The sequence below is a fragment of the Pelophylax lessonae genome, assembly GCF_965119305.1.
Source record: "Pelophylax lessonae genome assembly, chromosome: 11".
In the NCBI taxonomy this organism is placed as follows: Eukaryota; Metazoa; Chordata; class Amphibia; order Anura; family Ranidae; genus Pelophylax; species Pelophylax lessonae.
In genome coordinates, this window is record NC_138778.1 from 120,158,700 (window position 1) to 120,180,388 (window position 21,689).

The window sequence follows — 21,689 nt, forward strand, 5'->3', positions numbered from 1 at the left end:
TACTGCAATCATCTCTTTCTGGCCATGCCAACCATAGTTTTCTTTGGTTTTCCTGTTGAGCATGATGGACTCAATTCTCCTCCTGTCCCAAATTACAGTACTGACTCAAAATGGGACATATCTCATCTATGCCCAGTGACACTGCACCTGATGGCAGGGGGGAAACTGAGGATCCTAGATTGTTCAAAAAAAGTCATCAACACCCTGTAACTTCATATCTGTTCTTTGCAGAACTCATTGCTTTCTTTATCCTCTATTACATTGGCTAAACATTTTCAGAGGTAATAGCCTTGGATTGTAAAAAGCTGTTCTTTTTTGGACCATGTTGTCCTTTTTCTGATGTTTTAATTTGTGCCAAAAGTCAACTCTAGATCCTCAGTCCAGTCACTGGATGTGGGCAGAGTGCTGAGAGCCTGTCTTAACACTATAAAAAAAAGATTAGGCCCTAAGCACAATCCCGATCCTTAAAAGATAGTGTACAGCTAGCTCACAACTAAAACCAAGGGGGAGCTGTTTAATCTGACCCCGTACATAGAGGCAATGCAATGTTGCTGCATTATTACAAGTAAGAAAATATTATAAAAAGAATGAAACAAAAAAACTCAAAATAAAATTAACCTATTTGGTGACTAAAATCAGAGTCCCGGAGTCCCCAGAGTCCCGGAGCTCAATCTCTTAAACCACACTTGGTTACAGTACTGTAAGGGATCAGGCTGCTGACTCGATTCTGGCGTGGGGGGGGGGGGGTTCAGTGTCTGCAAAATGGAAAGAGGGGAGAGAGGTGCCAAGAGCCCAATATAGTATAGAATGCTGGTTTATTTTGGAAATATATTAAAAACACTTAAGGTAATGCACTCATATGGTGGAAGAGTTTACAGGCATGTCAAGATGATGTGCAGTCCTTCGTCCCAGGCAGATGAGTGGCTTGAACCGCTGACAAGTGGAATTGACAAGCAGACCCCCCCCCTTCTGAGTAGAATGTAAGCATTGCAGGTTCATCATTCATCACGTTAAAATGGAGATCATCTGCATAGCTGTCACGGGGTAACGTGGCAGAGCATGACGTAAGAGGAGTGTCTTACCGGGTATCTGGCGTGACACAGGTTCACCAGAGGCGTGGAGTCTAAGTGTTAGCCGTTTTCACCAGGGCCCCAGATGGTGGGGATGGATTTGGCTGCGTGCTAACACCAGGTCGCGGTCCCCCAGATTCCCTGGTTGAGCCAGAAGCAGGTCCAGGACCAATAGCCGGTAACGGGTAAACAGATCAGGATGAGGCAGGAGAATAGTCAAAACAAGCCGAGCTCAGGGAGGGCAGCAGGTAATCAGAATCCAAAGACAAGCCGGGTCAGGTAAACAGGAACAGCAGATAATAACAGGGTACAGGAGAGCTGAAGATCACACATTGCTGAAGCAATGTTTCAGAGTGATCACTGGCTTTCAATAGGATGCTTGGAGCCAAAGAAGATTTGCATGCGCATGCTCGTTTGCGCGTACGCAAGTTAGCCGCAAACTATTCATGGTAGCCTCAGCGCATGCGCATAGGCGTTGGCCGGTTAGTGGCGCTAGTGCGTCTGCGCAGGGTAGTGAGTCCCTGACAATAGCAGTCCTTGTGTTGTCCCTGCATGCAGTGTATATATGACACGTTACTATCCAAATGGGCCAGCAGTGTAGAATTAGGTAAAAAAAAAAGTATCCCTACCATACCTTCTGTTGACTAAAATTGATTTTGATCTTACCCCTGCTCTCTTGTGTGTATTTTGTTTCTAGTTATTGTCTACTACCTAGGTTTATGGCAGCAGAGGGCTCCCAGTACTAGTTGGAGTATGAGTTACTGAACACCTTAGGTTGGTAGGCTTAGAAATGTATCTTGGGTACTGCCCTATGTCATTGAAGTTGGATGCAGAGTCAGTTCATCACTATATTTCCCCGGAGAAAAGCCAAGAAAGGAAAACGATGGTAAGTATTTGATAACAGTTTTATTATTGTTCACATTCCCATATGGAGGGCTTAGACTCTAGCAAAAAAAGTAGCTTGAGCTCTCAGTTAAAGGGTTGTGTTTAACATTTAAGAAAGGTGCTGGTTAATTACATACCAGAAAAGATGCCATTTACAAAGACTCAAGTCAAGCTTTCCCATACTAATGTTCCTGTCACATAAGAAGGACAATTCCAAGTTTTTACAATAGGCTGTTGAAAACATGAAACCTGTTGTTTTCTTTGCATACACAACTTTATTAAGTATAGCATGAGGATATGAAGGTAGCTGCTGAAGAAAGCATGATGCTGGCCTCAACTAGGCCAGTTACTAGAACTTCACCTCTGACTGTGGAAAAGTCCCTTTGAGCTCCCCAAAGCACTCCTCCCTGGGGTAGCTGACTTTAATGCAAACTGTATTGCTGAACACTTCAGGGCCTTTCCTGGTGCCCCCTTTACTCCCCAAACTTCAGGGCTTTACTACTTGGCACCCCCTTTACTGAACACTCCTGGTTAGCTGGCTCCTGGGTCCCCTTTGACCTCTCTGGAGTGGTCCCCTTTCCTAGGCAGACCCCTGGGCAGATCTTGAGTACTAAAGACACTGTTTTACCTAAAGATTTCTGCCCAGCAGCTCCACTCGGTCAGAAACTCTGGATCCCTTGCAGCCCAGCTCAACCTCCAACTGCCTGGACCACCTTCTCACTTTTACAGGAAGAGAGACAGCCGTCACCTCCTCCTGGGACTGATGCACTCTGTCACATGCTCCCCTCCAATTTATGTGCAATCTCAGGATGCATTGCAGGAATGCTCTCCCACTGGAACTGAAATCAACCAGAGTGTGCCACTGGCTAGGTTTCCTCCACTGTCCAATCAGCTCCCTCATTGGCTGCAGTGGGGACACTCCCTCATACCCAGTGAATCACACTTGGAAACATGTAACAGGCTAAACTAATAGATCAGGCCCTCCTGATAAGCAGACAGGGCCACAAATTTTTGTCGACCATCAAAACACGTCCGATTTTCGTCTCATTAGTACAGATTTCGATGGGGAAAAATCTTATGAGCAAGACTAGGCATGCTCAGAGATGAAAGAACACAAAGAAAGCAATCCAACACATGACATCACTTCTGAAGTAGAATTCTGTCGTACGGGAAAATTCGTGTGCAGTCTAGAGCACATTCCAACCAACAGACACCACTCTGGACAAAAAACGGACGACCGGTCGGTGGAAATTCGTTGCGTGTGTACAGTGGCGTAGCGTGGGTTGTCAGCACCCGGGGCAAGGCAAGTAATTTGCGCCCCCCTAACCTGTGGGATTTTAGCACTCAAGTCTCTTCCACTAGATTCGTTAAAGAAACCCTTACCCCCTAAGCACATGTATTGTTTGTTATGAAAATACTGATGTAATTTAAGTAAAATGCATTTAAATACAAGTTTGAATGACCAGTGTGCCCCCTTTCAATGCAGAGAGACCAGCATGCCCCCTTTCAATGCAGAGAGACCAGTGTGCCCCCTTTCAATGCAGACAGACCAGCGTGCCCCCTTTCAATGCAGACAAACCAGCGTGCCCCCTTTCAATGCAGAATGACCAGCGTGCCCCGTTTCAATGCAGAATGACCAGCGTGCCCCTTTTCAATGCAGAATGACCAGCATGCCCTCTTTCAACGCAGAATGACCAGCGTGCCCCCATTCAATGCAGAAAGACCAGCGTGCCCCCATTCAATGCAGAATGACCAGCATGCCCCCTTTCAATGCAGACAGACCAGAGTGCCCCCTTTCAATGCAGACAGACCAGCATGCCCCCTTTCAATGCAGACAGACCAGCGGGCCCCCCTTTCAATGCAGACAGACCAGCGTGCCCCCTTTCAATGCAGAGACTTACCTGCAGCTGAGGCTTCTCCTCAGTCCCCCACGTCTCCTCAAGTTCTCCCGCCTCCTCCTCGGCCAATGGCATGCGTTCGCCTTCGGCCAATCAGGAAGCGGGTCTCGGACCCGCTTCCTGATTGGCCAGGAGGAGGATCCGTGTGACAATAGCGAATTTTCATTCGCTATTGTCACACAATGGGTGGGCTTCGGGTGCACTGCCCTGCGCCCCGGGTCCACCTTTTTTTGAAGCCTATTCGAGCCTCTGGCTCTAATCAGGTGATTAAAAAAAAAAACACTCTGTGACAGCGCCAGGCTGCTGACTCACTCCTGCTAAACTGACTGAGCAGTGAGGAGAGGCAGCATAGGCAGGGCTTGGCTTGCAATGCCACCCCACCCTACACCAATGGACAGGTGAGGCATAGTCCAGCTCTGCCCCAACCAGCCATTTTCAATTGAAGAGACAAGAACTCACTGCTCAAGGTGGTGTAATTGCCTGATGACTCACACCGGTGCATGAGGTTGAGTCAAAATCCAGATTTATTGACTGGACATCGAAATATGACAATCGTGACAAGGTAGACGCGTTTCACACACTGACTGTGTGCTTAATCATTACCAAATTTTACAGCCATTTTCAGCCATAGGGCGGCCGCGCTGGACATCTCCCAGCCTAAAGATGGAGGCAGCCGCAGACATTGTGTGAACTGTGTATGTTAGAGTCAGACAGACAGAGTGACACTGCGGATGCGCCCCCCCCCCAGATGTTGCGCCCGGTGCGGCTGGCCCCCCTTGCACCCCCCACGCTACGCCACTGCGTGTGTACGAGGCTTTAGTCACCAGCAAACAGTCTACAAACAGCAGAAGCAAAGAGGCAAAATGTATAGTGTATGAGTAATTTCATATTAGCGTGTTCACATGTTCTCACAATAACCCTAGCCAGGTTAGGACCAGGAAGAGGCTCCATATTCTAAAAGAGGTGAAGCTTTGGCCATCGAATAAATTCCTACAGGATACAGAATGGTAATCTGGCCCTTATACTGTTATCTCTGACACCAGATACGTGAACCTCCCTGATGTTGAGTGGTTGGATGAGTGCTGGACCCTTTTTGCTTTAGTTGCCCTCTTGTGATTTAGCTATACACTTTAACTGCTTTTCCTGTTCACGCAGATTATATTTCAACTTTCCTTTTTGATTTACAACAGCCATCCCCTGCATGTTATGTATATTTGTTACAGCCGAGGAAGTGATTTGCAGATATTTCTTTAATACTGTTTTTTTTTGCCCTCATTTCCTCTGTTCTTCCAAACTGATTATGACAGTAATAAAGCTGTGCAATATTCAACTCCTGCTGTGCTGAAGAATTAATTCTAAATACCCAGCAGTGTAGATAGATCCGCAGAGATTTTCTCCAGATAATTAATTTAGAGGGTAATTTTATAGCACTATTGGTCAAGAAATTTATGTTTATAATGGTGAGCTGAAAAGAATAGAAGTTCCGTGTAACAACTGATTATTTATTTCTTCTTGGTTGCAGATATGAAGCGTCCAGTTAGTCCTGCTTACTCTGCAGAGTCCCTTCCTCCTTTATCTGTTTGTGAGAATGAGCAACCAGAGAGTCCAACCATGGAAGTGCAGACTAAACGGGAGAAGAGACTGCCATCCTTGACTCTATGTGAGGTCTGTAACATACAGCTCAACTCTGCTGTCCAAGCCCAAATTCATTATAATGGCAAATCGCACCAGAAGAGACTGAAACAGATCAACAAAGGCAAAATCTCAGCTCATGGTAAGGTTGCGTCACATTTCTCAGTGCTTTGTTCAAGAGCTGAAATCTCCTGGTTTATAAAACTGTAGAACCCTCCGGGGGGTTTGTGACATCTGAATTGTTGTGTTTAATTTATAAATGCTCTGTTGTAAAATGCTTTCTTGGTATTGATCATATAGTGCAGGGATCCTCAAACTATGGCCCTCCAGCTGTTGCGGAACTACACATCCCATGAGGCATTGTAAAACTCTGACATGACTAGGCATGATGGGAACTGTAGTTCCTGAACAACTGGAGGGCCATAGTTTGAAGACCCCTGATATAGTGTAATCCCAAAATAGAAAGCTTATTTTGTCTGTAACAGTGTCTAATAGTTGAAAAGCAGAGCCTAAGTTGTTACATCTTTGCCAGGAGTGGGAGAGGAAACTTCGCACCTTGGTCCTGAAAGCTAGTATAGACCCAGGCAGTCGCCGCACACTCATACAGTCTTCACTACTGGGTATTGGTCTTATCCACAGGAGTAAGCTAGATTTTGTTAGAAAACATTCACAAAACCTTGTATAGACACACCTACAGGGGGCTGTCCCTCTGGTCCAGTACCTCCCTGCTAGCAGCATTCCCAATTCAGTTTGGTAGCAAGCAGTATATAGGTCCATGAACCCCAAAAGAGGGGTGGGGGGCGGCGACTGTCAGAGGACTCAGAGAAAAGAATTTTACAGTAAGTTCTTACGAAAATTCTATTTTCTCTTACGTCCTCTGACAGTCGCCGCCCACTCATACAGTCTTCACTACTGGGATGTCCCAAAGCAGTGTAGATGTGAGGGGTGGGAAACGTAACCGTCTAAAAGGCAACGCAGCACCCAGTTCAGAGAAAAGAACCTTATCTGAACCAGAAAGGCAAAACACTGGGTAACAGGAAAGCTCAACAAGAGTGAACAAACCCAGGAAAGCAAAATAACCAAGGGGGAAAAACCCCAACAGGAGGGGACAGGCTAAAAAATGCCATGTCTCCCCTAAGGCACTGCTGCACTCAGAACTGTGCGGCCAAAGGAGGCATCTGCCGATGCCAAAACATCAAGTTTGTAAAATTTTGTAAAGAATAATCACTTTTTCAGAAATAAAAAATAATAATAAGAAGAAGAAAGGCTGAGACAGCAGCCCCAGCCAAGGGAAGGCTGCCTACTCCTAACTAGGCAAAAGACAAACTGAATTGGGAATGCTGCTAGCAGGGGGGTATTGGACCAGAGGGACAGCCCCCTGTAGGTGTGTCTATACAAGGTTTTGTGAATGTTTTCTAACAAAATCTTCTGCCTAGCTTACTCCTGTGGATAAGACCAATGCCCAGTAGTGAAGACTGTATGAGTGGGCGGCGACTGTAAAAGGACGTAAGAGAAAGCTGTGTTTTTGGCTTTCAACAGATTCTGTTGTTCTGGATCAGAACTTCCAATCCTGTGTCCGGATTTTATCAGGTATCTGCAGTCTGTCTGAGTACACAGGTGTGCAGGGTCTTTATATATGTTAGATATCGTTAGATAGCTCAGGGCTCCCAGTTTGGAGATATCTCCCAATGTGGGAGACAGAAGGTCTCAACCGGGGGTCAGAGGAGCCCCAGCCAGGAACCAACAGAAGGTCTCTCTTAGGGGTCAGAGGTGCCCTAGCCAGGAGACAGGGCATCTCACCCACGGGTCAGAGGAGCCCCAACCAGGAACCAAGAGACAGAAGGTCTCAACCGGGGGTCAGAGGAGCTCCAGCCAGGAACCAATGGAAGGTCTCTCTTAGGGGTCAGAGGTGCCTTAGCCAAGAGACAGGGCATCTCACCCACTGGTCAGAGGAGTCCCAACCAGGAACCAAGAGACAGAAGGTCTCACTCAGGGGTCAGAGGTGCCCCAGCCAGGAGACAGGGCATCTTACCCAGGGGTCAGAGGTGCTTCAGCCAGGAACCAGGAGACAGATGGTCTCACCCAGGGGTCAGAGGTGCCACAGCCAGGAGACAAGAGGTCAAATTCCAGGAGTCAGGTGTGCTCCTATCGGGATGTCAGGAGAACACATATACAGAGTCCAGGATTAGGCCATGCATGAAGGACACTGCGACTAAAGGCTAAGAGAGCCAAGGAAACCAGCAAAGCTGGACAACACAGTCAGAGGGACTGGTAAGACAAGCAGCAGTGCTGCCAACAAGGAAGCCAGGTGGCTCAGTTATTTAATTTGTTAATGTTGATGTAGAAGAACCCCTGCATGGGCTACTGTTGTTTATGTGAAATTTCCATTCATTTTAAAAAAAGTGGGCTGCCATGCCCTTTAATGCATTTTTGACTGGTACAACTCATTGGAAAAGCAGCTGCCACATGAGTATAATCTTCCTGATACCACATTGTATATAAATACATCCTGTTCAGATCTATATATTCTGCCATTTTTGGCCAGGACTTGCAGCATATTATCTATATCAGAAGAGATGGTGTTTCCTACAACAATGCAGGGTTTTGGAGGCCCCTCTAGGCTACATAGACACAGCCAGGACTTGAATAATGAACATCAAGAACCAACCATGCTGACCTGGCAGTGGTGTCATGCCCACACTAGACATTATTGATCCAATGAATTTAGCAAGGCCTGGTTTTGAATGAGGGATGGTGTCATTTATTGCAGACCTGCTTTCTAATCTCTGTACAGTGCTGGACCTCACGCTCTAAATCTTTACTTTCCATCTCACACATTACCATGGGCATTGTTCAACTATGTCTACTAAGGATTCATCATCCAGTCATTCTGTTGTTGTGCAGAACAGCTCCTTCCTTTAGAATTTGCAGTACGTGCGTTCACAGATTTGCCCTCTTGATAATTGAAAAAGAGATTTGATCTTTTGTTACATAGACAGCTTGATTAAATTAGTTGTCCTTTTTGACTTTTAGAACATTTTGTGCAATTTGATAACAAATAGTCACAAGGATTGGTTTCTGCTCACATATAGAGAGGAAGTGTTCAATGACTTAAGCCTAAAATGTAAACTTCCCATGTATGGGAACTTTAAAGGAGGATTCCACTCTAATGTGATATTTTGTATGTGGTGACAAAAAGTAACCTTACCTAATGCAATCTAATTTTATCTGTTGGACTACTGCAGGTGTGAACTGGTTATATCATCCATCCATTCATATGTATTGGCATTAGAAGTACTAGAACATCAGAATGGAGGATCTGTGGCTGTGGACACATAGAGAAGGGAAAAAAGTTCACCCCCACCTTTATATTAAAGGGTAAAACCTGTTTGAGACTTAATGTCCTTAAAGCACATACCCAGATAAAACTTTCCTTTTACTTCTGAATAGACTAGAGAAGGATTATGACCCCTGATTTACTAATATCCAGGGCTGGTGCCAGACTATTTTGAGCCCTAGGCAAGACCAGTTACTTGCACCCCCACCCCAAAAAAAAACTGTACATATTGCCCCCCCCCCCTTTAACCCTACACCACCTTCCTGTATACACTGCCCTCTTTAATCCTACAGCTCCCCTCCTGTACACACTGCCCCCCTTTCCTGCACACTTCCCCCTTTAACGTTACATCCCCTTCCTGTACACACTGCCTTCGTTTAACCCTACACCTCCCTTCCTGTACACACTGCCCCCCTTTCCTGCACACTGCCCCCCTTTAACGCTACACCCCCTTCCTGCACACACTGCACCCCTCTCTAGAGGTGACATCCACCGGGGATGAGGAGGTGACAGGAGAGGAATGTGGCACTGGCCCCCTAGGTGGCAGTGCGCCCTAGGCGGCTGCCTAGTTCGCCTAGTGGTAGCACCGGCCCTGCTAATATCTCGTTACCCTTTGGAGATATTTTTTGCTGTCACAGTGGCGATGCTTTAACCAGACATGAGGGAAATATCTCTAACAGCAACACAGAAATAATAGAGTTGGCCTAGGACCCCTGTCAGCTTTTTATTGCTTGGGAAAGTGGATGGATATGACAATAGATCCTTGAAATTGTTTTTATTATCACTTAATAGGGTAAGAGGTGGTGTCAATATATGATGCCCAGACACTGGAATGGTGGCCTCTTCTGCAGGCTTCCATGGTCTCCTTGGGCTTTGACTGGAAATGGTGAATCTGTAACTGAAGTACAACATAGTTATATCGTGGTCCAGATACAAATGTATTACCTTGCAAAAAGCCAACACACCTCATCAGCACTTATAAAGTAGAAAAAAGTATGTGTGGACTGGTTAGTGAATTGCTTACTGCATATAATGAGTGTTTTGTTCATCATCACAAAGTATGTCAGTAGTTGTTGAGCTGAAAAGTGGGCGGTACGAATCCTCTTGAAACAGATTTATCTAATTTTACAGATACATCCTTTCACTTTTGTATCATATATCTCTTGCAGATATCCCCTCATTTTGTATCTGATGAAACTGCTAAGGCATAAAGGAAACATAATAAAAACAGGGTATGCAGCGCTTAATATAAACAATCAGCAAAAAGCTAAAAAGTGAATACAATTCCATGCAAGAGATGGCATCATGTATTTAAAAACATATAAGAATCCAAAGACAGAGGGGCCTCCAAAACAGTCCCATGCACCAGATATTGCAGTGATGATGAAACCTCCACCAGTCACCAATGAGTGTGGCCTCTTACCAGATGCAGTTGATCCCCATTACAGGGATCCACAAACTCTTCAATTGGCAATCTTCACAACTGCAGATAGGTGGATGGATGGATGATCCCTCTTTAGGGTTGATGACATTTGGCGCGACAAGTAGCTTGAGTGGAGGGAGTCCCCAAAAAAGGACTTGGGGGTTTGGTGGTATAAAGGGACCCAACACCTGATCCTCCTTCAATATGTGCCAATGTCTTTGCAGTATCCGTTTCACTGAAAAGTGCTGGGTTGAGAAGGAAGAGAGAAACGCACATTTAAAAGAGTCATCCACCGTTTTCGGTCTGGATCTTAACAGATCCTCCTTTGCTCTTGAATCTGTACGCAACAGAGCAGAATTTAATTCCGTCTCAGAATAGCCCTTTTCCAAGAAACGTTTCTTGAGGATATCAGCCTCTTGTAAGAATACCTCGTGCTTACTGTAATTTCTTTTTAGTCTTAAAAATTGACTAAAGGGGACAGAACGTAACCAGTTAGGGTGGTGACAGCTCTGGATGTCGATAAAACCGTTTCTGTTGGTTTCCCTGAAAAATGTTGAAGTGGTAATGATGCCATCCACTACTCTAATCGTGAGATCCAAAAAATGGATTTCAGATGGACTATGCTCATATTCCAAGGAAATGCCCGTATCATTAACATTCAACTCCTGCATGAACAACTCCAAGGATGCAACATCACCATATTGTTTTCATAAAGGAAACATAGCCTGATAGCTTAGAAACACATCCCAATCAGATACTGTAGATACAAAGAAAAAGAAAAGAAAGAAGAGACTTTGGAGGTACCATGAATAACCCCAAGAAGTTAAGACACGTGACCTTGTTTGATAAAACCTACAAAATTGTATTGGAACATAAGTTAAAGCACTCCGTAAAAGCAGATGAAGTATATCTACACCATCCCTAAAGAAGGGTGCTAATGCCTGATATGCCCTATTATCAGATATAAATATATAGTATGATCGGGAGAAAATATGTTTTTGTCCAATGGTGAGAGGTAAAAGGGTAAAAATGCAGGAAGAATTTCCTAGGTCCCATTGCATTTCACAGTTCTAATGCCTCACCAGGAGACCACAATGACACAATGCATAAATGTACGTGTAGCGCCACATCCAATTAAGGGGGGGGGGGGGTTAATGTGCTTGAACCCATCAGAGGAAAATCCATTGGGCCATCCATAACTCCCTCTATTGCTTTCCAACCCTGTGGGTTGTTTTGGTTTTGGGTGATGTTATTTGCTATATATATGATAAATAGGGCATAACAGGGATTATTGCCTTTTTCAGGGATGGTGCAGATATATTTCATCTGCTTTTATGGAGTGCTTTTAGCTTTTTTAGGGATGGCGTAGATAGACTCCATCTGCTTTTATGGAGTGCCTTTTACTTGCATAACAATATATTTTTGTAAGTTTTATCAATCATCAACGTCATGTATCTTAACTTGTGATTATGTAAGTCCCCTCTGATGAAACTGTAGAAAAAACAGAATTTCTCTAGTTCTTGGGGACTAAAAACATAAACTTGGGGACTAAAGACATAAAAGCACAATACACTTTAGGAGGGGAACCCTTGGGGGAATCAAGAATGGAGAAAGATCTGGGAGTCTTGGTAGAGGATAGACTAAGCAATAGCATGCAATGTCAAGCGGCAGCTGCCAAAGCCGTCAGAATATTAGCATGCATAAAGAAAGGGATGTATTCCAGAGATAAGACTATAATCCTACCACTTTATAAAACTTTTTTTTCAAAACATCTGGAGTATTCTGTCCAGTTTTGGTCGTCAGTCCTCAGAAGGGATGTGTTTAGGAGCTGGAGAGAGTCCAGAGAAGGGCAACTAAACTAATTAGGAGAATGGAGGGCCTTAATTATGAAGAGCGTCTGCAATCGCTTAATTTATTCTCCCTGGAGAAGAGACGCCTGAAAGGGGACATGATAGCAATTTATAAATACCTCAATGGTGATCTCAGCATAGAAAAAAAGCTATTCAGTCGCAAGGATTGCATGAGAACTCGAGGACATACAATGCGGTTAGAGGAGAAGCGTTTTGACCTCAGGCAACGCAGGGTTTTTTTTACTGTTAGGGCTACAAGATTGTGGAATTCTCAAGAGGTAGTTTCTGTGGGAAGTATGGCTACTTTCAAAAGACTCTTGGACGTACATCTCAAGGATCAGAACATTCAGGGCTATGTGAGATGATTACGGCCAGGCGCGCCTACACAGGTTGAACTGGATGGACTGTTGTCTTTATTCAACCTCACCTACTATGAAGCTCGGAAAACCATTACAATCCAGCAGGAGTTCTTTTCCTTCCCCACTCTCTCCAGAGAGATTTTTGGCTGGACATACGCATTAAATTAGGCCAACATATAATTTTTTTTCTGGATAGAGGAACCTGTATCCAGCTTTTCCTTTCTGTTTATAACCCCAATGCCCCCCACCCCCCCCCCCTCTCCACTTTGATTCCTATCATGTCAATAGCAGATGAATTTAACATAAATTTCTCAAACAAACACAGCTGTTAGACTCCATTCACACTGGTACGACTTGTCAGGCGACTTGGTCAGCCTGACAAGTCGTGCACCGTCACGTCCCATAGTGTAGAACAGGACCGGTTCTAATAGGAGCGACACAAGTCGCTACGACTTAGAAAAAGGGTCCTGTACTACTTCGGGGCGACCTGGAGGCAACTTGCATAGACATTCATTTTATGAAGTCCATGCAAGTCGCGCCAAAGTCACACTGCACGCTACTTCACAGGTCGCCCCGAAGTTGGATCCGACCTAGTGTGAACGGACACTAAGACAATAAGAGGAAATGTTTTAGAACCTCTCTCATTTTTATTGCTGCCTGTATCCCTGCTGAGAGATTCCCCATCACTTCCTGTCTCAGGGTTAGATGTCTCCAAAAGAGGAAATGAGTGAAAATCTCTTTTTCACAGAGAGCAAAAAAAACCTAAACAAAGTTCTAACCCTTCCATACTTTTTCCAGAACTAAAAAAATCCCAGCATACGAGGTCTTGTAGCTTTATATCGGCAGGGCTGGAAAATCTGTGGTTTTCAGCAGCATCGATACTACAGTTACATACTAGTTGGTGTCATCCAGCAGTGTTCCCACTTCACCACTCATTCAATGATTTTCTGCCACTGCTATTTTACTTTTGTAACTGCTGTGCCATTCAAGTGAGCCCTGTTATTTTACCATTCGATAAGGAAGCCGTCGAGGATTCATCGCCTGGAGCTGCTTATTGCCCAAGTTCCCCTTTGTGAATTAAAAAAATAAAATAAAAATGAATATATTTCTTAGGGCCATTTGAATTCTGAACTGTGAAATCTGCTGAGTTTAGATTTTATGGTCCTACCTTAATTAACCCCATGACATGGGCATATTTCAGGAAAAAAATCCATTCCAGCTCGGTGTGAGATGAAGTCAGCCTTTTCCTAATCCTTAGAGATCCTCGTTGCATTGTATGAGGCACATGGGAGAAGTCCTCTGAAGGCTGTGTGTTCCCATATGGCATCTTACACACACAGTTACCCCACGCCTCCGATGCAGCCGAGCATGAAGGAGCAGTTCATTTCTCTGGATGAGGTATTATGCAAATGTAATTATGCTAATTTCCTTCCTGCTGCACTGCCTGTGGCTTGTAAAAAAAAATAAAAAAAAAAGTAGCTTTTTATTACAGATTTATTAATATCACGTATTTGTTGACATTAAAAACTACAATGGCAGGCGTGAAAGAAACAAAGTACTCTTTACTGACTAATTCATTATAAAAATGGACGGCCTGTCTGTATCCTGATATGGAAGGAATTTTTTAAGGGGGGATGTAGTGTATTTTTAGTGAGTGCATAGTTGGCGCTATTATTGCAGTGTTTACATTAAGATCATTTTTGCTATGACCTTCCGATCTTTGGATTCTGATTTGTGAAATGGTGGCCATTGATCTTTTGCAAAAGATCTGGAAATGATCTTTTCTGATCAATCTCTTCCAATTGGAATAATTGATCTGTAATGAAAGTGGATTTCAGTCAAGATATGATCATAATTTAGGATCATAAATAAATAATCACATCTTTATTGCCAGATCGTAATCTCATAATCTGACAATTTGATTGAACAACGGTCATATTCATGAATAAAGTATCTCAATATTGTAGATCCATATAGAACGATCGATAATTTTTCACCCTAGCTGATTGACTTTGCTTGATCAAATCCAATCTAAAAGTGGTTTTAAAGGCAGAAGATTTTTTTATCTTTCAGCGCTCTTGCACTTTGAATGACAATTACTCAGCCATGCTACAATGTACCCAAACAAATTTGTTATCATTTTTTTTCACACAAATAGAGCTTTCTTATAGTGGTATTTAATCACCACTGGGTTTTTTTTTAAGTTTTGCAATATAAGTAAAAAAGAGACAACATTTTGGGGAAAAAAACACTTTTTTTTTAGTTTCTATTATAAAATTTGATTGACTCTGATGAGCTGGCGACAGGTACTTGGGTACTCTGATGGGCTGGATACAGGTACTCGGGTACTCTGATGGACTGGAGACAGGTACTCGGGTACTCAAATGGGTCTGCAGACAAATACTTGGTTACTCTGATGGGCTGCAGATAGGTACTCAGGTACTCTGATGGGCTGCATATAGTTACTCAGGTACTCTGATGGGCTGGAGACAGGTACTCAGGTACTCTGATGGACTGGAGACAGGTACTCGGGTACTCTAATGGGTCTGGAGACAAATACTTGGTTACTCTGATGGGCTGCAGATAGGTACTCAGGTACTCTGATGAGCTGCAGATAGGTACTCGGGTACTCTGATGGGCTGTAGATAGGTATTTAGATGGGCTAGAGACAGGTACTCGTGTACAGGCATACCCCACTTTTAAGTACACAATGGGACCAGAGCATGTATGTAAAACGAAAATGCACTTAAAGTGAAGCAATACCTTTTTAAATTTCTCAATGCATGTAAATACACTAGCTCCATAGGAAATCTTGGTCAGCCTGACATGGCATTGCTCCCAAACCATGTGACAAGGACACCAAGCTTGGGGAGCATGTTAAGGGGATCCAGGACTATGACATAGTAGATTACCTAGGCAAGCTGGCTGGCCACAAACAGGATATGTTGTAGTCCTGGGTCCCCTCTCGGTGCTCCCTAAGTTTGGTATACCTGTCACTTATGGTTTGGGAGCAGTGCCATGTCCAGCTGACCAAGATTTCCTATAGACGCCAATGTTAAAAACCGGGAGTAGTGTCATGCCAAGCTGAACAAGCTGTGTCCTTACTCGCGAGTGTACTTAAAGTGAGTGTACTTAAAGCGGGGTATGCCTGTACTCTGATGGGCTTGAGACAGGTACTCTGATGGGCTTAAGACAGGTACTTGAGTACTCTGATGGGCTGCAGGTAAGTACTTAGGTATTCTAATGGGCTCCAGATAGGTACTTGGGTATCCTGGTAGGCTGCAGATAGGTACTCTGATGGGCTGGAGACAGGTATTCGGGTACTCTGATGGGATTGAGAGGGGTACTCTGATGGGCTTAAGACAGTTACTCGGGTACTCTCATGGGCTGCAGATAGGTACTTGGGTACTTTGATGGGATCCAGATAGGTACCTGGGTACCCTGATGGGCTGCAGATAAGTACTCTCAGCTGCAGATATGTACTCAGGTACTCTGGGCTGCAGATGGGTATTCTGGGCTGCAGATAGGTACTCAGGTACTCTGTTTTGTGTTGTAATTGGTAAATTACTGTTACCAGATCTCCTCCTCACTCTGGGTCAGTGTGTGAGTAAGAGAACCCAGTAACGGCGAGTTACCCCGTTTGCTGACATTTGTGACCGGCTGTGATTGGACACAGCTGGTCATGTGCAGAAGAGAAAATTTAATTGTCTCTTTATCCTGATCGGGGATGGGCTGTGTCCGTGGGACACCCCTCATCCCCCAATCGTTACGCTGCGATCCCCGGGTATGTGCACAATTGCTGAGAACGGGCGGACATCATATGAGGGTGGTTCCTTCCGGCATCATTTTACAATGCGGCAGTAGAGAAGTGGTTAATATGCATTAAGATAAAAAAAACTTTCTGCATGCAGCAGCCCCCCTAATACTTACCTGAGCCTCATCTTGATTCAACGATGTTGCATGAGAGACCTGGCTGTCTAAGTCTCTCCCTCCTCATTGGCTGCCACTACTGTCAATAAAAGTCAGTGAGCCAATGAGGAAAGAGAGGTGCGGCTCCATGTCTGAATGGACACAGAGCAGCGGCTCAGCTTGAGGGCCCCCATAGCAAGCTGCTTGCTGTGGGGGCACTCAGCAGGAGGGAGGGACCACCTCCTGCACCCAAGCCGAGCTGCTGCTCTGTGTCTATTCAGACATGGATTTGCACCTCTCTTTCCTCATTGGCTCAATTACTTTAATTGACAGCAGTGGGAGCCAATGGCAACTACTGTTGTCTCAGCCAATGAGGAGAGAGAGTTCCAGACCACTGAATCTCAGGTAAGTATACAGTAGGGTGAGGGGGTGATACAAATACAGGGACATTTTTTAACCTAATGCAGAGAATACATTAGGGTTAAAAAAAAAATGTCAAGCCTTTAGAACCACATTAAATTCAGTTTTCTTTTGTTTCATTCAGTGTTTCAGCCCATGACATTAAGTAACCCGATTGCTAAAATGTCATATAAGCTTTAACATGATCGTTTATTTCAAAAGTAGTTTTCAATAAGCTTAAATCTTCAGATTTTATAAAAAAAAGCTAAAACTCAGCTATGTATTCCGGTTTGTAAGAATGTCTCATTCATAGGAGGGAAAGTGTTAATTTTGCAAGTAAATGGTAAATCCCAGTGCAATAGCAGAAGGGTAGGAGTCTCCCAACCAATTATTCACAAGGAGATATTTGCATGCCTATTTGCATAAAATAACCCGTATGTACAAATAATCTGATTGCATAATCCATCTGGCTGCCATTCTAGTTTATTTCAAACTGTTTCCTCTAAACTGGTTCAGTTTTCGATTGGAATGGAATGTGACCACCCAAACATGTAACAATTCTGTTTTCATTGCCATAGACAACATTGCTTAGAACTATACAGTAGCGGGTACCATTAACTTTAATGGGAAGCCCAATTATTAGCCTGTCATCTTGTGGATTGACTGCCATTAAAGTGAATGGAGGTGCATTTGTGTCGGTGCAGCTCAAAGGATTTCTGATGGTTTCAGCCAGGGGCGCCTTTTAGAAATGTGTCAGAAAGGGAACCGAGGTAGTTCATTTGCATAGTGTGACCAGTTAACTACTATCTGTCTGAGAATACATTTTGTATTGTAATTTAGTAGCGGTATATAGGGGTCATCATTAACTCGTTATCCTAACTTCCATTTTTTAGTGGGAGTGTCCTGATTCTGGGACTGGGAAGCAATTGGGTTTACTCTTGAGTTGATATATAATGAATCAGGGCACAACATGGATGGCTTGTGTCTTGGTTGATTGAGTTGGACAATTGATGTAAGGACTTCTGGGAAAGCCTTGGGACGAATAAGATCTTGCTAGTTTCTTTACTTTCTCAAAAGTTTATGTAAAAAATTATACATACAGAGCAATGTATCTCACATTCCATAAAAGCATTTTTTGTGAATGTAATAAACCAGGGGTGTTCAACACATGGCCCTCTGATGTGGCCAGGGCCATCTTTAACACAGGGCAAAAGGGGCAGCTGCCCTGGGCCCAGTCATTGTTGTGGGGCCCAAAGCAGCTGCCCCTTCAGCCCGCACTGCCTACAAATAGATAATAAGTGGATTTTAGAGGGCCAAAGAAAATATTTGCCCAGGGTCCAATCAATATTAAAGACGGCCCTGGATGTGGCCCGTGACCTCATGCTCTGGGATGGCGGGTCAACAAGCCCAGATCATGGGCTACCGAGCCGTCATCCTAGAGCATCAGCATGGAGCCAGCAGATGAAGCAAGCAGCCACAGAGGTAGAAGGAGCCGCATAAACCGAGGCTTACTATGTAGCGTTGGCTCCTGTCCCAGGCCGTGTGATACCAAATGTACTTCTCCTGGGACCTTCCTAGCAGCCTAGGATGCCAGCAGAAGCTGGAAGTGGAATAGGTCAGTTTATTGAACATCACATAGTGAAAGCGCTCCAAAACTTCTTAATGCAGGTGTTTTGGTACGCTTTCCAAAAGTGCACCACATCCGCAAGATGTAATAGAAAGCTATAGCAAAGTGCAGCTAACCTGCACGAAAGCCGAAGGGGGGCACTGTGCTGCACCTGCGGCGCGGGTAAACCGCAGTACATCACTGTGAAAGCAGCCTCATAGGGGGCTCAGGACAGTAAGAGCTTGTTCACATTTGTAGTTTGGGGGGTGGTAAAACCCCATATTTCATTGTGACCTACCAAATCAGCTAGGTGGCCCTCGCGCTTCGAAAGGTTGAGCACCCTTGTAAAAGGCAGTTGCTTTGTGTAAGAAAACTTGTATGTAATGTATTCCCAAAAGCCTTCCACAATTGATCTTTTCTTCAGCTATAATGTTTCATATAGTGGTATTGTACAGTAAATGCACATTCATGATCTCTAGCCATAAACCTGACATGGTACTGGGAAATTTCTTGACAAAGGGAACAATACAGTGCCAATCAAGGTTGTCAGAAGAAGAAGAATGGCCAAGGTGTATTCCATTCCACATGAATGCCATATATATAAACAGGACAGTAAGGTCAAACTCACCATTGAAGGGGAATAGCCTTAAAATATACATATGCAAAACTCTGAACTCTATGAGCTGTAGCTCCCAGAATTTTGTCTATATAGGCCTCCTCTAGCACCCAGTATTCATCCAACCACCCGTCATGGCATCCTGCTGGATCTCTGGAAGCCTGAACCATCCATTTTTTTTTAAAGAAACAGTGTAAAATAAATAAAACAGGATCAATGCCTTCCCTCCTGCGAGAACGGCAATGTGCCTTGCTTATATAGGAAGACCGCCGTTCTGCCTGTGTACCAAAGGATAAGTGGGTGCCATTTAAAACAAAAAGTAGATATATTCCAACAAAAGCTTTCTGGCTCAAAAACATTGATAAATGCAAAATAGCCGCGTTTTTCGGTGGTTTTCAGCGTTTTTAAGCTTTTATCAGAGTTGGAGCGTTTTTACAGCTGAAAAATGCCTCTTAACCACTTAAGCCCCGGAAGATTTTACCCTCTTCCTGACCAGGGGGTATTTTGCGATTCGGCACTGCGTGACTTTAACGGACAATTGCGTGGTCGTGCGACGCTGTACCTAAATGAATTTGACGTCCTTTTTTCCCACAAACAGAGCTTTCTTTTGGTGGTATTTGATCACCTGTGCGATTTTTTGATCATGCGCTATAAACAAAAAAAGAGCGACAATTTTGCAAAAATAACAATATTTTTCACATTTTTTATATGAAATTCTCCCCCAAAAAAATGTAAAAATAACAGTTTTTTAACATTTTGGGACAATTTTTTTTTTACCATATGTTTGGTAAAAAAAATTGCAAAAAACGTATTTTGATTGGTTTGCGCAAAAGTTATTGCGTTTACTAACAAAGGGAAAGATTTTTGTCATTTTTGTTGTTTTTTTTTACGCGTAATGGTGGCGATCTGCGATTTTTTTTTGCGGGACTGCGACATTGCGGTGGACAGATCGGACCCTTGACTGACAGTTTTGACACGTTTGGGGGTACCAGTGACATTACTACAGTAATCAGTGCTATACATATGTACTGTTACTGTAAAAATGACACTGGCAGGAAAGGGGTTAACTTTTTTGAAAGGGAGGGGTTAAGTGTGTCCCTAGGGGTGTGATTCTAACTGTGTTTGGCTGTGGCTACTGGTGTAAGAACAGAGATCAACGATCCTACATAGCAGAACCGTATGATCTCAATTCTTACACAGGGGAGAATGACAGGCGGCTTGTTTACATTAGCCGCCTGCCTTTCTCCTGCTCTAACGGACAATCGCGAGTGCCCGGCGGACATCAGATCCGCCGGTCACACGCGCGGGAGGGGGTCCGTGACCGAGCGGGAGCGCGCCTCCGGCGGCGCGCGCTCGCTCCCTAGAGCCTCACAGGCTAGCGACGTAGCCCTACGTCGCTTTGCTTGTGAGGGGCTGACCGCCGCAGTAAGTAGTCGTGCGGCGGTCGGCAAGCGGTTAAAACCCCCTAGTTCAGCCTCATGCACGCTGGATGTTATCAAAATGTCAGTAGAAAGCTGAAGCTGTGAAAAGGAGTTTTTCAGCTTTTTTGCAGTAGCGTTTTTCAGTGTTTTTTTAGCTTTTTTCAGAGTTAGAGCGTTTTTACAGCTGAAAAACGCCTCTTAACCACTTCAGTCCCAGAAGGTTTTACCCCCTTAATGACCAGGCCATTTTTTTTTGCGATTCGGCACTGTGTTCCTTCAAATGACAATTGCGCAGTCGTACAGCGCTGTACTGTACCCAAATACAATTGGTGTCCTTTTTCCCCCACAAACAGAGCTTTGGGTGGTATTTGATCACCTCTGCGGTTTTTATTTTTTGGGCTATAAACAAAAATTGACAATTCTGGAAAAAAAAAAAAAAAACATTTTTTACTTTCTGCTATAGAACATTCCCAATAACAAAAAAAAATAAAAATAAAATTTTTTCATAATTTTAGGCAAATTTGTATTCTGCTACATATTTTTGGTAAAAAAATCCCAATAAGTGTATTTTGATTGGTTTGTGCAAAATTTACCGTGTCTACAAACTAGGGGAAAGATTTATGTCACTTTTATTTATTTTTTTATTTTTTTTTTACTAGTAATGGCGGCGATAAGTGATTTTTAGGGGGACTGTGAAATTGTGGCGGACAGATTGGACCCCTAACTGACATTTTTGACACTTTGGGGGGGGGGGGGCAGTGACATTACTACAGTAATTAGTGCTAAATAATATGCACTGTTACTGTAATAATAACACTGGCAGAAAAGGGGTTAACACCAGGGGTGATCAAGGGGTTAAGTGTGCTCCTAAGGTATGCTTTCTAACTGTGGGGGGGGGGGGGACTCGATCACAGGCAGAGAGAAATCTGTGTCTCAGCTTGGCTGAGACACAGGAACTCCCTCTGCCTGTGTGACAGCTGGGCTATCTGCCTTGTTTACATAGGCAGACGGAGCTCTAGCCAACGATCGCGAGAGGCCGGTGGCGATTGTGCCCACCCCTCCCGTGGTTGGGCTCCCGCTGTGTCTAATCACAGGGGAAGCGCGTCTCCGTGGGCGCGCGTGCGCTTCCTGGAGCCTTAAAGGCATATCACGTACATATACATGAATATGCGCAGGACGGCCGCCCTGCCACAGTATATCTGCGTGGGGCGGTGCTTAAGTGGCTAAAGCCCACTAGTTCTGGGGGGGTTTACCCAGCCAGAAAATGCCCCTGCCAAAAACTGC

General features: G+C 44.2%; 1 protein-coding gene across 1 annotated transcript in view; it reads left to right on the top strand.

The window, feature by feature from the left end:
* The window catches only part of ZNF385C (zinc finger protein 385C), a 330,357-nt gene that overhangs the window by 19,014 nt on the left and 289,654 nt on the right, over positions 1–21,689 (top strand). Inside the window, exon 2 of the mRNA XM_082271505.1 lies at positions 5,376–5,627. Coding sequence (XP_082127631.1) covers positions 5,378–5,627 — 250 coding nt within the window. The 5' untranslated portion in view covers positions 5,376–5,377. The remainder of the gene's footprint in view (positions 1–5,375; positions 5,628–21,689) is intronic.